This window comes from Desarmillaria tabescens (assembly GCF_030435595.1).
Source record: "Desarmillaria tabescens strain CCBAS 213 chromosome Unknown EV420scaffold_12, whole genome shotgun sequence".
NCBI lineage: Eukaryota > Fungi > Basidiomycota > Agaricomycetes > Agaricales > Physalacriaceae > Desarmillaria > Desarmillaria tabescens.
Window position 1 is genome coordinate 184,651 of NW_026848311.1, and position 16,371 is coordinate 201,021.

The window sequence follows — 16,371 nt, forward strand, 5'->3', positions numbered from 1 at the left end:
GATTTACAGATGGTGCGGAGTTAAATCAACAATGGCATGAAATTTGTAATATAATTTACAGACAGATCCGTAAACCGTAAGGACTAATTGGACTTGTTTTGACTCTAAATTCTTGACTGTCGTCGAGTCCAAATTAAATAAGTCATCCCCGCCGATGATGCGCTACTTTCTCAGTACACTGGCTTGAGAAAAATATGGCTGGAGAAGAGGGTGTATTCGATATTTGAAGCTGAAGCTGTTGAACGGCAGTTTTGCAGAAATACAAATGGTATGTGGAGTGTTTTCAGTGTTATCAGGCTCTGGGATTGATGGTAAATATCATCATTAGCGCGATGTCTTTCAATGAGTACACAGATAGCAGGCTCTAATACCCTACCGATTAGTGACCAGACTGCAATAGCAGTCCACCAGTAATATAATAATACCTGCCATGAGAGTAAACTACTAATCAATTAACTTTGAATTGACTTCTCTACAAGGACTGACTGGCCCTGCGCTGGCTGGGCTAGCCTCTGCCGCCGCCCAGCCAGCGCTAGTTTGCGCCCTCATGCTCCCCATCCACACCAAAAATGGTTTCTTGAAATCAGAGACTGATCTGTAGTATTCTGTAGCCAATCTCTGAATGAAAATTGGTACCTACTGCGGATTATATTTTTAGCATCCTTGGTCACACAATTGTGCAAAAATAGATCTCCACCGCCACCGCCACCACCTTGATTTCTTCCTTGATCTTCTCCCGTTTCTTTATCTGTAGCTTAGCTTGGCGCAGATGACCGATAATGAGGTCTGTAATGATTCACGTCAAAATATGGTGGCATTAATGTATATTATAATTTTAAAACACAATCTTGGCTGAAATGGCAGACGGCATGTATTCGGCCATGCTGAAACTATATGAATGTTGCCCTTCCTTGCGAATGTGGATGCTACATAAAAGAAGGGTGAGTCTGCGGCACGTCAGCCCTCTTTTAATCCCTCACCTTCACTCCATCCCCCAAATATCATGTCTTTGAACCCTCATTTATGCTGGGATCGTCTTGATGTGCACGTGTTGCACGTCGTAGAGCACGGTCGTCGGTATCCACAAGTCCGGGGAGATGGGCGTTAGTGACCAAATTTGGCTTGCCGCTGGTAAGTCGGACTTGTCCTTTTCTTCTCTCGCCATCATGCACTTTTTTCTATTGTTCTCCTCCTTCCTCCGTTGCATCTACGAGCCTTCAAGATGATTCCGAAGCACTCTCAAGCTGTCGATTGATAGTTCAACATAATGTGAGTCAATTGTGCCTTGATACTTTAGATGATCTTCACCTTTGATTTAGCCGGCTTTTCAACCTATCACAAGCTCAAGATGAACATCGCAGTCTCCGAAAAAAATTGCCCTGCCGCGAGTAAACTCATTCTGATATGGAGGACTTCAACAGTGTGGAGCACGGAGGACTTGCGCAGATTGAGTAGTGAGTCTATTTCTGCACTCGGTAATACATCTCATTAACTACCTCCCCTCTACAGCACGGCCTCTATCGCCTCCTCTCTGCACTTCCAAGACTCACACGACGATTGTACACCTAAATTGTCGATTACGCAAGTCCAAGACGAGCATGCCTTTGGGTTGGAAGGTCCGAATTTTCCCAGAGACAGCGTATCGTCGTCCGGGGAGCGGGATTACGGATGTGTGGAGGGTTGTGAGGCTGTGGGATGGATGAAGCAGCACACTGGAAGAGTGGTAGGTCCTCTTACACCTCACGCACATTTAGGGGTACTGATTCTCCGCAGAGATCGACTCCCCCGATCGACGCGAGATTCCTTCCTCCCTTGGCAGGGACTTCGACTAACGCATGCCTTGTTCACTCTCAGGAGCAGGGTTCTTCTCCTGGAAATCCAGTATTTCACGTTGAGACGACGTCTAGGTGTCCGGCGGGCAAGGCCAAGAGAGACGGCGGGTTCCGAGTCCTGTGTATACAGGTCTCGGTCTTATGCAGTCTGAGGGTTTCGGTGGCGGTGCATTTTCATTACCTCCGATGTTTCCCCGGGAATATACGTCATCCTGTTTCGGCAACCTAGGCATAATTCGGCATTATCGGCATTGATCTTACCGCAAATTCTTATGTCAGTCAATGACGGTCATTCGTATTAATGTGTTCTAACGAAAACGACAATGACCCTCAGTACCTGGCTTTACGCTTCAGGATCCTGTTACCGCCGGATTCTTTTTCGCTTTGTCTTTCTCTTTGTCGGCTTTCTCTTTCAGACTATTATTATGGACTGTTCACTCTCTTGTCCCGTCAGTATTGCATCGCAAATATGGATCTATTGAGTGCATCGTCCTTCCATGAATCTCAATATCGAGGTCCCAGTTGTCGAGAACCATAATCCCTCGTAGGTATGAGGTCCCTCCGTTTCCACAGCATCGATATCAAGCCTCAGATTTTGAAAACTTGAGGCCGCAAGGAGACGACATCTCTGACGGTGTGAGCTCGTCGAATCATCCATTGTAACCCACCAGTTTCCTTCCCGAGCTGCTACGTACTGACTCATTTCTAGGGCCGATTCTCCTCAAAATCAACACATTTTTCGAGGACAGCAAGATGTGAGGAGCAATACCGGCGAACCCGACTGTACAGCACTTCGCTGTGGAGTGCTATGTAGATTCTGGGAAGGTAATAATGCGCCCAGACGGCACATTTCCTCCCGGAAAGCAATGGTACGGTCTGTTTATCGTTCTTGTGCTATTTTGACTAATGAAGTTCTGTAGGTTTGGACTTTCAATCTTCGTGTCACCATCTTGCCGCTGTGAAGACCTGAACTCTGTCTCCATCATGTGCTGAACTGGACTCAAGATGTTCATCACAATCAAGCTTCGAGGGCACATTGAGGAGGGATCGATGCCTGGAGAGCAATGGAACACTTACCTACGTGCCGCGTTCATCCCTCGTAAGTCCATGTTCACTGCTACATCATTCCCATACCCAATACCTATGTATTTAGCTCCCGAGATCGTGTTGAATGTACGGATCGACATCCCGCAAGCGACGTAAAGTGCTCATCAGGACATTTATAAGTTACTTTTACTCATTTTAAATCAAGATCAATACCTTTTTTCTCAAGACCGGCGCGTTGCGGGGAGCAATACCGGCTCCCTGGCATGAACCTAGGTGTATGGCACTGCACAGTGGAGTGTTCCGTAGGGTATTGGAGGTTAATATTGCTCCGAGGCAACGTATCTCTTTCTGGCGAGCGACGGTATGAACTATTCAGAATTCTTGTGTCATCTTTCCTAACATTTTGTAGGCTTTGACTCGGGCACGGTGAATTTCACGTTTATAAGATGCATTCGTGCGTTAGCTGCGTTTGCGTGTGCGTTATCAGGCATGCACTGGAACAAATACGTTTGCGTTTGGTTTGATGCGTTGAGGCGTTTGATGCGTGTGCGTGTGTGACAGAGGTGCGCTTTTTACGCTGTGTTATTTTATGGGCATGATAAGAGCTATATTTCACCCCAGCATCGACGTTCGACTAGCAAGACTGGCTGCAACCTATAAACGTTTAGCGCTTCCATGAGTCGTAGGTCATGGGAAAAGGGTACACGTGGCATGATGGCGTGAGATATTACCTGGACAAATCAAATTTCTTCGTCGCTTGTTGTTTCCCGTTGTCCATAACGCGTTCAGACATTCGGAGTCAACTACTACAGCTTCTCTCTCACGAAACAGCATATATCGATATTATCACACACACCATTGAGAAACGCGGTTGGTTTTCAGAATCTGAACGTGTCTGGTTTGCAGCTTCAGATTCCGCAAACCAGACGCAGAACTTAGACTAGTGCTGCACAATCATGGAGTAGATATTGACTACCTGAACTTAATTTACAGTTTATATATTCCCCTTCTGGATATACCTTTCGATTGCGAGCATTTTTCGGGTCCAAATATAAGTGCTTTTGACTTGTATTATCCATTGAATTCAGCATTAGGTCACTGATCAGTCACTTTAAGTTATTATTTACATTGCTAACAGTGTTGCCGCTAAAACAAACAATTTTATGAGTGCCCCGACATTATCAGAAGGTCTCAAATGCTGTTCGCTAAGACTGAAGTATTGAAGAGCATGTTGTGGGCTTGACCGCATGCGTTTTATGTCCAAATGCATGCGTGAGGTCCTTCCAGGTGCGTATTTGAGATTCAATTCATATGCGAGATGCGTTCTGACTTGACTATCAATCTTGTCTTGCAGGATGACATGCAGAGCATTTTCTAAGGTGCCAGTGCATGTAACAAGCCTTGATTTTACATATATTGCGAGTTGAAATACATATACACGACGCTTGCTGGGCAGCGAAGCCTGTGCAGGAGAGTAAGTGTAATAACATCCTGATCTAAAACGCACAAGGTCGCGTGGAAACGCACCCAAACGCAGCATTGCCAGCAAACGCAAGAAAACGTAAAAACGCATCGGATAAACGCGAAATTCTCCCGGCCCCTTTGACTCTCGGTCCTCGTATTGTCACTATGGGACTGCGAAGACCGGAATCATGTTCGATCTATACTAGTATGGCTTTTCACAAGTTTTCAATCTGAAGACGAACGAAATGCGACTAATCTGCTCACGAGTCTTTGGGTGACAGATCTTCGTCTCAGGCGACTTATCTTTCTTTCTCTACATGTACTTAAGCCCGGCGACCATGGCAGTATCAAACGGCTCACTGACTCTTGCTTGAGCTGCCGAAATGGACCACAAACAAAGTGCGTACTTTCCTCTCTTTGATGCTTACCATGTAAAGTTTCAACCTACACTCAGTGCAAACTCAAGTGACTACACTGTCAATGACAGCGCCTCAAGTGTTCCCCTCCCACACACACAGGACTCGGATATGCCACGCTCTGCGCTGGCCCACCACTTCATCTGTGGGATGGTGGATGGTAGCAAGTATGTAGAGGATAGTAAGTACTCGTAGTGGACCCGTGCGGATGGTTACTCACCCATACATAGCCCAATCAGCTCCATGACATGAAGCGGTGGGCCATCGCAAGGCGTGGCAGATCCGAGTCCTGAAGATGGGGTGGGCTGCCCTGCGTGGGCAGCACAAGGTTAAAGGAGCATATGATTCGACATCATCCTTCTGTCAATCTCAATCAGTACAAGCACATTTGGCAGACAACAAAGAGTGAAAAATACCACTGAAGAAGACTTACGATAATCGCCGCAAGGTGAAGAGGACTCAGGAGCATAAACAAAAAAAGAATGAGCGGGAACCCCCTGCTTGTCTCAGAGGCTCACAGTTCACAGATGTCATGGCGGTATGTTTGAAAATCCAAATCGATTGAATAATGGTCTAATCATACACAACAAAAGACTATCGATCTTGAGAACAACACGCCTGGACAACGAAGGTGAGGATGTCCAAGGACATAAAAATGAATACATTGAAGGCGAGGGTGCGAGGATGAATGGCCTTAGCAACGACAAACAGAACGACGAAGATCCTCAAGCAGCGTACGATGGAGATTCTGGCATGAAGAATTGTACATAGACGAAGATGACAACGTACAGTATGGGCCATCTCTATCGCCCGGGATTCCTGCCAAACGTGACTCACTATGCGACGGAGGCCATACCCAAGTAACAGACTCAAAGACAATATCTGTGATTAAAGTTGGTCGGCAGACTGAACAGAATGAGGGGGTCACATACCCAATTCTCGTTCTGGCCTCGCGTGGCCAGTCCTCCCACCAAAGAGTCCAGTCAGCATAACCCATTCATCACCAACTGGCCCATCTCATCCGTCACGCATCACCCGCTAACGCTTCCGTAGGGCCTTGTTGAGTACCAGGAGGGATGTTGATCCAGTTGCTAGCACCAGTAATGCAGAGTCCCAGCGACGGTCTGTGCAAGGAAAGTGGGCGGGAATGGCATCTTCTCAGACTGTGTCTGCGGTTGTTGAGTCAAGGTCGAGGAACAAGAAATGGCTACGAAGTGTGTAAAGAGAGGTGTGAGACCGTTTGGGCCTTCCCTAGTGATCAGAGATACAACAACTAAAACAAATGTTAAGTTCATCAACAACATACAAATCTCAAATACGTACCGAAACGGCGGCGATGTGAATCATGTTCACCGTCGAGCAGAAAGTGAAGAACGGACCGGGGTGGGTCAAAGGTGGGAGGGAAAAAGGTATTACTAAGCAGGGAACACGGCATGCACGACACGGCGAATTGTCGGACTATCACCATCATGCACCGCCACGAGGTTCTCAGGTTAGCATAGACCGAATCCTGTATACACAGGACTCGGAACTATCCTTCGAGCGACGGCCACTCACCTAGCCTTTGATGACATTTCGAGGTAATGATTAGACGAAATCTTGGCCTGAGACGATGTATCGCCGTCCAGCGAGTAAGGTCTGGAGTAGGGCAGTATAATAAGTGATATGACGTGAGAGGGAGATGCGCACGGGGAGGGTAAGTCCTTTCTGTTCGTCGACAGAGTCCACCACTACTGACTTTCCCATAGCTCAATCTCATCCTCTGCCCTCCCTACGGCTCCCTCCCTTGCACAGTGTACGAATATCGAGCTCGAATGTTACATCGAAGCCCTGAAAACGAGGATGGCATCGCGTAGGTGGTATTTTTGCTGACACAAGGCACGAGCATCCATCGAGCTGGGTATCATTCAGGAGTACCTTTATGCAAGTGTGTGGTAAGTGCCTCTTTCCTGCATTTTTCTAAACTCTGGCTGGATTCACGCGTCCAGATTCAGATTCTATAAGGCCCCATCTGGGCTATCTCCGGATGTCTTATCTACCATATCCTTTTTCTGTACAGATAATCATGTAGTACAACAGTCTATGCAGTACTGCTGTACGATAGAGCCAATGTCCGTTGGAAGTATCTGATGGACCACCTTATCTCGCTCAGCGCCGCTATGCCGTCCTGTACCGCCGGGCCGATTTGTAAATCAAAACATAGGACTCGGTAATGCCACGCGAATGCGACGGCCCACTCCCAACTAGTCAATGATGTGAGTACTATTTTTGGGCACCTGTCAAAGAGATTCCCATATTCCATGTCAGCTATTCCGTGGCAGCTTCATGTCTTCCGTGATCCCCTCATGACATCTCCCGTCTCTCCCTCCTCGTGTTTTCCCACTTCCTCTATATGTTTCCTTGTTTCCATCGGTATGTTTTCCTTTCCGCCTGTATTTCCCTTTGTACATTTTCATCACTACATGTGAAATACCCAGTGGCCATAAATTCGCATTACGTGCGGTCAAAGACATGAAATAGTATCAGACTCCAGATATCATTACATAGGACAACCAACCAACGTGATTCGTTAAAGGAAATGCCTAAACTCTGGGCTCGCCACGCCGATAGCGAGCGCCGCCGTCGGCACGTCTTTGCTCGACCAGTTCACACCCTGAGCCTTGTTCCTTCGCCTATTGTCAACCATCATATACGTACGCAAGCTGAGAATCAAGCTTATTCCCACAGCGAGGAAGCTAAAGTTAACTACGAGGGCGGTATTGTAGTAGGGTTCTTCTTTCGCCATGAAGATGTTGGAAGCAATAAGACCAGAAGCTAAGTACACCCATTAGGCACCAAGAAGAGTTATGTTGTAAAGAAAGAGACGCACAATTTGCAAAGAATGTCATGAGTCCCGTACGGAAAGCACGTCCGACTTCGGATGCATCGCTGCGAAGGTAACCTGATCAGTTGACACCCACAACCTAAATAACCTTTACTTACTTGCAATTATGCCATGATTGGAAAATCGCCCAAGGCGTGAACGCTCCAAGACACAATAGGAAGGAACCGAAGTACTGAATACCAGTATTCGATACATCAACAACATAAACTAAACACCAATAAATAGGACGCATAATATGAGAAAGGAAGATGAACGCACGGACGATGAAGCCGATCATCGTTACAGTCATCGCACCAGCCATATGCAACGACCGTTCTCGGAAATAATCCGATGAGGCTGCTGTGAGTAGCACAGCAAAACCGCCAACAAAGTTGGGTGCGACCTATATATGTGACACTCGCTCAGCACATCCCTAATGATAAAAAGGACGAGGATAGTTCGTACGGTGAGCAGATTCGTCGTCGACTTGCTCTTTCCCATTCGTCCAATGATCTGAGGAAGGAAAGTCGCAGTCGAGAAAGAAGATACCCCAAAACAGATGGCGATTAAGGCCCAAACGTAGAGCTTCCAGTCCTTGAGTGGAGCGAAGAAAGCTTGAGAGGTGAACTTTTCGTTGATGACAGCAGACGAGTCACGGAGGATGCGTGTCCATGCGGTACTCTTTTCCTCTGATGAGAAATAGGGCGTTGAGTCGATATTCGTGTGCAGGATGAATCTGTGAACATGTCAAGAATGAACCAGGAAAGTGGAGGAGATAGAGTACATTGCTAAGATCGAAAAGAAGACAGTTCCGGCGCCTTCGACGAGGAAGAGTAGCTGTTAAGAAAGGTAGGTGGGGGGTTTGCGAATCAGGAAAATATATTCATGTACCTGCCAACCGTGAAGACGGATATTCAGCTGAAACACCCTGTAGGCGATCAGCCCAGAGAATCCGCCAGCAAAAGCAAGCGCTGAGTAGAACATGGCGATACGCTTTCCAAGCTCACCACGCCTAAGTAAGTAATGTATTAGATATGTACGAGAGAGTCAGAAAGAGAAACATACGTGTAAAAAGTAGTCAGATACCAGATGATGGTCACGGAAAACCCGGATTCTGCTGCACCAAGGAATAGCCGCACCACCAGACAGCCAGCAAAGTTCTTGACCCTAAACGATGAATGAGAAACATTATTAATAAAGGATATGTAGCGAAGTCGCCTGAGGTGACGTACGCAGCGTTTATCATACACATTCCGCCAAAAGTGAACATATAGAGTGGGAGCGCCACTTTGGCCCCGATTTTCTTTGAGAGTGCGATCGCCGGGACTGTAAGGGTACAGAATGGTACGTCTAAAAAGAGGTTCAGTCAGACGATAGATTAACGTAGAGCCCAAAAATAGTCACGCACAGAAAACTGAAAACATAATCGAATAGTCATTCCCATGGAAGTGTAGGTCGGTCTCCAGTCCGTCCGTCTTTGCATTGCCTGTAGACGGTACACATCGGCGAATCTACACATCGTGCACCCAATAGCTACTCACCCAAATTTGCCCTGTCCATGGCGTTGAAGCTGTACAGGCAGAAGATGAGCGGCATAAGCCTCATATCGAGCTTCCGAACGAGCTTCCGCTCCACCTTGGGGTCGAACCTGTAATAATCGTCGATGTTATGACTGGGCTCTCCATCAAGACCAAAAGCAACGTCGGGGACTTTGGACTCGATATCGTCTTTGTGGTCAAGCTTCAAGTCCAAGGACGGGTCCATTGTCAGTTCTAAGTATCTGGATAGAATAAACGGACCTTTTTATCTGCAAAGCGCTGGAAAGGAGGAGAAGTTCCTCGGCTACTGTATTGTAGTCGATCATGCCACAATTCAGGCAGGCAACGCGATAAGTACGTCTAAGATTGGACCGGCAAGTTCAGGAAGTAGGATAAACTACCAGTAGCGGTGTAAGAGCGATTATTCTTCATTTTTGCTAGGTTTGATGAGGAAGCTGGAGGTTCTTAGTATGATCAGAAGAATTTCAGGGTACTGAGTGATAAAAGCAACCGTTGGGAAGATCCAAGGTAGACATATCTCCACGAGATGAGGGATAGATGGAACGAGATAGGAAGGATCATGCCCTTCTACTGGAGTTTCTGAGTGGGTACCTTCCCGTGAGGATTTACAGACGGATGGGAGCTAAATCAACAATGGCATGAAATTTGTAATATAATTTACAGACAGATCCGTAGACCGTAAGGACGAATTGGACTTGTTTTGACTCTAAATTCTTGACTGTCGTCAAGTCCAAAATAAATGAGTCACCCCGGGCCGCCGACGACGCGCTACTTTCTCAGTACACTGGCTGGAGAAAAATATGGCTGGAGAAGAGGGAGTATTCAATGTTTGAAGCTGAAGCTGCTTAATGGCAGTTTTTCAGAAATACAGATGATATGTGGAGTGTTTTCAGTGTAATCAGGCTCTTGAACTGACGGTAAATATCATCACTAACGCGATTTCTTTCAACGAGTACACACAGCTAGAAGGCTCTAATACCCTACCAATTAATAACCAGACTGCGATAGCAGTCCACCGGTAATATCCATGAGAGTAAACTACTAATCAATTAACTTCTCTACAAGGACTGACTTCAGACTGGCGGCTGGACCTGCGCTGGCTGGGCGTCGGCAGGCGCTCGCCGCTAGCTTGCGCCCTCACGCTCCCCTTCCACACCAACAATGGATTCTTGAAACCAGAGACAGGTCCGTAGCCAATCTCTGAATGTTGTTTCCGGAATCAGTACCTACTGCGGATTATATTTTTAGCATCCTTAGTCACACAATTGTGCAAGAATAGATCTTCTTGATTTGTTCCTTATCGTTGGATTCGTTCCGCGTGAATCAATTTTCAATGATGTGAGTACTATTTTTGCGCACCTGTCAGAGAGATTCCCATATTCCATATCAGCTATTCCAGGCTATTCCGTGGCAGCTTCATATGTCTTCCGTAATCCCCTCATGACATCTCCCGTCTTTCCCTCCCTCGTGTTTTCCGACTTCCTCCATGTGTTTTCCTTCTTTCCGTCGGTATGTCTTCCTTTCCGCTGGATTCCCCTTTGAATTCTTCTCAGGCCCCACACATTATTGTATCTCAGCACGCAAATCAACAACGTACAAATCTGGCGCCCTCAACAAGAGCGATTGAGTTTGTAGCCAATATGTAGCATGTCATTTTATTGACATAGTGACTTTTTCAGTTTGCCAGTCTCTCAGAGTCATCCTCGCTCACTTTCTCACTTCCACGCCTTGTACGTATGTCAGACCGCCGTGCCCACTCAATCTCCATGCAAAGCATCCGCACCCAAGTCCCCGAGGAGGCTTCTGGCACCTATACGCGTATCTTCAAGTGCAAGTGTTAGTCACCTGGGTCCTCAAAGGAGCCGGAGCCGTTGAAGCGTGAGGCAAGCGACTTGAGCTCTTGGATTGTTTCTTCAAAGTCCAAATTGCCAGAGGGCCCTTGCTCAGGTAGGATCACTGTCGTCGCAGAGGACGATAATTCTCATCCTTTCGGCATCCCTGGGCAAAAAGGTTACTGTCACCGTTAACCACTGAAGCTTGTCCTTGTCTTTTCTTGCTTCGATTTACCTTACGCTTGTAAATAACTCATCAAATAATGTACTCTATTGCTCCCGTACATCTTCATCACTACATGTGAAATACTCACAGTGGTAGTAAATTCGCATTACGTGCCGTCAAAGACATAAAATATTATCATACTCCAGATATCATTAAAGATAACCAACTTCCTTCCTTAAAGAAAATGTCCAAACTCTGGGCTCGCCACGCCGACAGCAAGCGCCGCCGTCGGTACGTCTTTGCTCGACCAGTTCACACCCTGTGCCGTGTTCCTCCGCCTATTGTCAACCATCATATACGTACGCAAGCTGAGAATCAGGCTTATTCCCACAGCGAGGAAGCTAAAGTTGACTATGAGGGCGGTGTTGTAGTAGGGCTCTTCTTTCGCCATGAAGATGTTGGAGGCAATAAGACCAGAAGCTAAGCGCACGGATTAGGCTGCGCCGAGGAAGAGTTAATATTATAAAGAAAGAGACGCACAGTTTGCAAAGAATGTCATGAGTGCCGTATGGAAAGCACGTCCGACGTCAGATGCATCGCTGCAGAGGTAGCCTGATCAGTTGAGACCCAAATCCCAGATAATCTTTACTTTCAATTATGCCACACATGGAAGATAGTCGAAGGTGTGAATGCCCCAAGACACAATAGGAAGGAACCGAAGTATTGAATACCAGTCTTCGATACGTCAACAGCATCAACTAAATCTCAATCAATAGACCGAATAATATGAGAGGGTAATATGAACGCACGGACGATGAAGCCGATCATCGTTACAGTCATCGCACCAGAAATATGCAACGACCGTTCTCGGAAATAATCCGACGAGGCTGCAGTGAGCAGCACAGCGAACCCACCGGCAAAGTTTGGTGCAACCTATATATGTGACACTCGCTTAGCACATTCCTAGTGATGAAAAGGGCAGTTCATACCGTGAGCAGATTTGTCGTCAACTTGCTCTTTCCCATTCGTCCAATAATCTGAGGAAGGAAAGTTCCAGCCGATGAAGCAGCTACTCCATAACAAATGGCGATTAATGCCCAAACGTAGAGCTTACATTGCCAAAATCGAGAAGAAGACCGTTGCAGCGCCTTCGACGAGGAAGAGTAGCTATCGAGAAATATATGTGAGGGGCTTGCGAATCAGGAAAAGATATTTATGTACCTGCCAGCCATGAAGGCGGATATTCGGTTGGAACACGCCATATGCAATCAGCCCAGAGAATCCGCCCGCGAAAGCAGAAGCTGAGTAGAACACGGCGACACGCTTTCCAAGCTCACCACGCCTGAGCAGATAATGCATTAGATATGCACAAGACAGACGAAAAGAGAAACATACGTGTAGAAAGTAGTCAGATACCAGATGATGGTCACCGCAAACCCGGCTTCTGCCGCACCAATCAATAGTCGCACCACCAGACAGCCAGCAAAGTTCTTGACTCTAAATGAAGAATGAGAAACGTAAACCCAAGTCGTCAGAGGTGACGTACGTAGCGTTTATCATACACATTCCGCCAAAAGTGAACATATAGAGTGGGAGCGCCACTTTGGCCCCGATTTTCTTTGAGAGTGCGATCGCCGGGATGGTGAGGGTACAGAATGGTATGTCTAAAAAAAGTTCAGTCAGAGGATAGATTAACGTACAGCCTAAGGAGAGTCACGCACAGAAAACTGAAGGCATAATTGAATAGTCATTCTCACGGAAGTGTAGGTCGGTCTCCCGTCCATCCGTCTTTGCAATGCCTGGTAGACGGTACACATCAGCGAATTTACACATTGTGTACCCATCAACTACTCGCCTAAATTTGACCTGTCGATGGCGTTGAAGACGTACAGGCAGAAGATAAGCGGCATAAGTCTCGTATCGAGTTTTCGAACGACCCTCCGCTCCACCTTGGGATCGAACCTGTAATAATCCTCGATGTTGTGACTGAGCTCTCCATCGGGACCATAAGCAACGACGGTGACGTTTGACTCGACATCGTCTTTGTGGTCAAGCGTCGAGTCCACGGACGGCGCCATGGTCGGTTCCGGGTGTACGTACTACGGATAGCAAAAACGCTCCTTCTTATCCGGAAAGCGCTGGAAAGGGGGTGTAGACCCTTGGCTACTCCATTGTGGACGATAATGGCATAATCCAGGCAGGCAACGCGATAGGTACGTCTAAGATAGGACCGAAAAGTTTAGGAAGCAGGATAAACTACCAGCCGCAGTATACGAGCGATTATTCGTCATTTTTCCTAGGTTCGACGAGGAAGCTGGAGGCCTTTTTATTGCGACGAGGTTCAGTGTACAGTGTGGCACAGTGAAAGCAGCCATCGGGAAGATCCAAGGTAGACATCTCAATGGGAGATAAGGGACAGTTATGGAAGAAGATAGGAAGGATCAAGCCCTTCTGCCGGAGTTTCTAAGTGTATCAACGAATATCGCGCACCAGAAAAGCGCAAAATGATGAAAGATAAACATAATATCGCTAATCTTGCAATATGCATCCGGGGGATCGGCAGGATCGGCAAGACCGGCCGAGATAACGTACTTGTTTTCCGATAGCCATGATGAACGATTAAGTCTTCCACTTTCTCAATTCATGGCGTCAACCAAAAAACTTGGTGTACTACAGCTGAATACCCAGTTCTATAGGCCGCCTGGGGATTGCGGTAATCCGAAATCGTACACTTATCCAGTGGTCATATCCATCGTCGAAGCAGCCACCCGCGAGACGGTAGTGTTGGGTGGAAGGGAAGGGCAAATGGTGTTGGTAGACGCGTTCGTTAAAGAGGGAACGAGACTGATGAAAGAGGAGAACGTCACCTGTTTAATTACAAGCTGCGGTTTCATGGCTGCAACGCACAAAGAGCTTGCTGAGAGAATGCCCAGTGGGTTTCTCTTCTCAGTCATTCCCCGCAGTAAGAGGCTGATGAGTAAATTAGTTCCTATAGGTACTAGCGCACTTTTACAAGTTCGATGGCTTCGGGAGCTATTTGGCGGCGCACCTGACTCTGTTGGAGTTATTACATTCTCCTCCGAGAACTTCACAGATGACTACTTTAAAGGTGTGGCGCTGGATGTCGTTCCACCGGTCAAGGGGATGCCAGTTGGGGGTGCCTTCCATAACTGGATGTCCTGCACGACGGAATTCGACCTTGCAGCGTGCGAAGCAGAGGTCGTACAGGCAGCGAAGGACATCCAAAGAGAGAACCCAAGAATACGTGCAATATGCTTTGAGTTCGTCTTCTCCGCTTTAATACATTGTATACTGATCAAACTGGATAACAGGTGCACCAATATGGTACGTTAGGACATCCCGTTCGTTTCTAATCAAGCCACTTAGCATGTTCATCAGCCACCTTTCACAACCGCAGTCAAGGAAGTTACAGGCTTACCTGTGTACTCGGTGTTGATATTGGCTGACTGGTTATACCACGGCTGAAATGTGGGTCAATCTTTAAGCTGAGCGCTTTTGTCCGTGTTGCTTAAGACACGAGACATTTCGCATGTCGTGTCACGGGCTGATATCGTAAAATAGTCCAAACGTACAAAAGAATATGAATATGAATAACGTATCAGTCCTGAGCGTATCGTCAATTTACAAGCGTCCAAACAGCTCTTTCCCTGGCATTCTGCACGTGAGGCCACGATCCAAAGCAGAAGAACAGAAAACGAACTAGAATCATCTCGACAAGAAGCTTTTACACCGGACATCCAACATTCCACGGTGCTTCAATCTTGGCAACTGAGTCTCTAATACAGCTTTAAATTGCGCCGCCTCCACCATTTGGATCCCATATATAACAACCGACAAAGACTCAAATGACTCCGTTGCAGCGGAGAGAACCTCGTCTAGCGAGGACCACGCGCCTAATCCCTGTTCCGGATTTTCGACCACGGCATTACTAGAAAGGCAGAGATGGAACGAAACATCTCGAGGCACATGCCCTGCGGAGCACCTGAATATATCGATCCACGCGTCCAGGTGTTCAAACTCCGGCGTTCCTCCCCACATGTTGCCGTCCCACATTTCAACCTGGAGGCGGTGCAGACCTTGGATCCGCAGGTCCCGAGGAAATTCGGTTACAGGACCTGTGTCTAGTAGGTTGAGATGGGTTTCGAAGAAAGAAATAGAGGGCCACTGCACCTATCTCTCCGTATGAGGGCGCTTGGTTGAGGACTAGCTCTTGTAGGTTCGGTCGAGCAGCAAGTAGTATAGACTGGAGAGTGCCGAGATCGTTTAGAATGCTCCATGTGAATTTGAGCGAGCGAAGGTGTTTAAATGATATAGGGCTGACAGCCGAAGTGATCCCAAAGATACTCGTAGCTCTAACGATAGATAGTTCCATGAGTCGTATACTGCGGCGGTTATAGTCCATGCTGTGATCGCCTGCCGTGAGTACACGAGCATCTGATAACGAGAGGCCCTTGAGCTCTGGAAAACCACCCATAAATCCGCAGACGGTCTGGTAACTGGGAAAAATAACGTGGATGAGGGAGATACTTCGGAGATGAGGAAAAGACATGCAAAGCGCCTGTTGCATGTCCGGCGTGAGGTTTCCCCATTTCAGACGCTCAAGCGTGATGTGGTGCACTGTTAAGGATGCTAGAACACCAAGAAGGTTTTGAGAAGTGAGGTCGCTCCGGAGGAAATTGATCCTGAGACCTTTGATATAGACAGAGAGGTCGTGAGGGGAAGAGGACCGCATGGATACGAACTGTTGGCATCGCTTGTTGCTTGAAAGCTCAATCGTCGTGAATAGATGGACACGGGTTTGGGGAACGAAGGACCGACACGTCAGTGAGCAGGACTTAAGGTCATGCTGGTAGTCCTTGAGTTCATCGATAATAGCGTCGACGATTTCTTGAGGAAGTGAATCGGACATAAACTGCGGATGCAGGTTCAAGTCAGAACTTGAGTGTGAAATTGAGAACGGAACAAAACCTACAAAATCGACTCCAAGGTCGTGGTAAGGAGGAGAAAGCGAATGCGCAAGAAGGCTCCAGCCTCAGAGAAAGATATAAAAGTGGATGTGCGAATGGCAGTGCACAGTAAGAGGCCGGGATCAAAACCCGGCCCAGGACCCTGATTGGATCGATGACGTTTGTGCGCTCGGGCCGACACGTAGCCGGACTTTGAACAAACAA

At 47.2% G+C, this 16,371-nt stretch overlaps 7 protein-coding genes across 7 annotated transcripts; 3 read left to right on the forward strand and 4 right to left on the reverse strand.

Moving 5' to 3' along the window:
* Window positions 1–1,097: 1,097 nt before the first annotated feature.
* Window positions 1,098–2,087, forward strand: EV420DRAFT_1478219 (uncharacterized protein; the record flags this gene model as incomplete). Its single annotated transcript, XM_060469470.1, has 6 exons — window positions 1,098–1,131; window positions 1,223–1,269; window positions 1,298–1,454; window positions 1,587–1,723; window positions 1,774–1,881; window positions 1,908–2,087. 6 exons carry the CDS (start codon window positions 1,098–1,100, stop codon window positions 2,085–2,087), a joined length of 663 nt encoding a protein of 220 aa, XP_060332471.1.
* A 750-nt stretch (window positions 2,088–2,837) lies between these two features.
* On the forward strand, window positions 2,838–3,823 carry EV420DRAFT_1478220 (uncharacterized protein; the record flags this gene model as incomplete). Its single annotated transcript, XM_060469471.1, has 6 exons — window positions 2,838–2,931; window positions 2,986–3,031; window positions 3,106–3,152; window positions 3,289–3,333; window positions 3,367–3,425; window positions 3,566–3,823. The coding sequence occupies 6 exons, from the start codon at window positions 2,838–2,840 to the stop codon at window positions 3,821–3,823; spliced, it is 549 nt and encodes a 182-aa protein (XP_060332472.1).
* A 3,505-nt stretch (window positions 3,824–7,328) lies between these two features.
* On the reverse strand, window positions 7,329–9,386 carry EV420DRAFT_1267835 (major facilitator superfamily domain-containing protein; the record flags this gene model as incomplete). Its single annotated transcript, XM_060467412.1, has 11 exons — window positions 7,329–7,573; window positions 7,629–7,687; window positions 7,742–7,850; window positions 7,902–8,025; window positions 8,088–8,358; window positions 8,407–8,459; window positions 8,514–8,634; window positions 8,688–8,789; window positions 8,855–8,972; window positions 9,031–9,108; window positions 9,164–9,386. 11 exons carry the CDS (start codon window positions 9,384–9,386, stop codon window positions 7,329–7,331), a joined length of 1,503 nt encoding a protein of 500 aa, XP_060332473.1.
* A 2,117-nt stretch (window positions 9,387–11,503) lies between these two features.
* On the reverse strand, window positions 11,504–12,018 carry EV420DRAFT_1532183 (uncharacterized protein). The gene is made up of 4 exons (XM_060472713.1): window positions 11,989–12,018; window positions 11,833–11,937; window positions 11,720–11,778; window positions 11,504–11,659 (listed from the first exon to the last, which is right to left on the reverse strand). Exons 1-3 carry the CDS (start codon window positions 12,005–12,007, stop codon window positions 11,735–11,737), a joined length of 168 nt encoding a protein of 55 aa, XP_060332474.1. The 5' UTR covers window positions 12,008–12,018; the 3' UTR covers window positions 11,504–11,659; window positions 11,720–11,734.
* A 15-nt stretch (window positions 12,019–12,033) lies between these two features.
* EV420DRAFT_210636 (major facilitator superfamily domain-containing protein) lies at window positions 12,034–13,596 on the reverse strand. The gene is made up of 8 exons (XM_060481219.1): window positions 13,035–13,596; window positions 12,901–12,978; window positions 12,726–12,843; window positions 12,575–12,676; window positions 12,401–12,521; window positions 12,294–12,346; window positions 12,169–12,216; window positions 12,034–12,112 (listed from the first exon to the last, which is right to left on the reverse strand). The coding sequence occupies exons 1-7, from the start codon at window positions 13,255–13,257 to the stop codon at window positions 12,186–12,188; spliced, it is 726 nt and encodes a 241-aa protein (XP_060332475.1). The 5' UTR covers window positions 13,258–13,596; the 3' UTR covers window positions 12,034–12,112; window positions 12,169–12,185.
* On the forward strand, window positions 13,541–14,960 carry EV420DRAFT_210615 (uncharacterized protein). The gene is made up of 4 exons (XM_060481218.1): window positions 13,541–14,111; window positions 14,166–14,460; window positions 14,512–14,524; window positions 14,579–14,960. Exons 1-4 carry the CDS (start codon window positions 13,823–13,825, stop codon window positions 14,663–14,665), a joined length of 684 nt encoding a protein of 227 aa, XP_060332476.1. The 5' UTR covers window positions 13,541–13,822; the 3' UTR covers window positions 14,666–14,960.
* EV420DRAFT_1532185 (uncharacterized protein) lies at window positions 14,440–16,353 on the reverse strand. Its single transcript, XM_060472714.1, has 3 exons — window positions 16,173–16,353; window positions 15,371–16,112; window positions 14,440–15,315 (listed from the first exon to the last, which is right to left on the reverse strand). The coding sequence occupies exons 2-3, from the start codon at window positions 16,107–16,109 to the stop codon at window positions 14,906–14,908; spliced, it is 1,149 nt and encodes a 382-aa protein (XP_060332477.1). The 5' UTR covers window positions 16,110–16,112; window positions 16,173–16,353; the 3' UTR covers window positions 14,440–14,905.
* Between the last annotated feature and the right edge of the window lie 18 nt (window positions 16,354–16,371).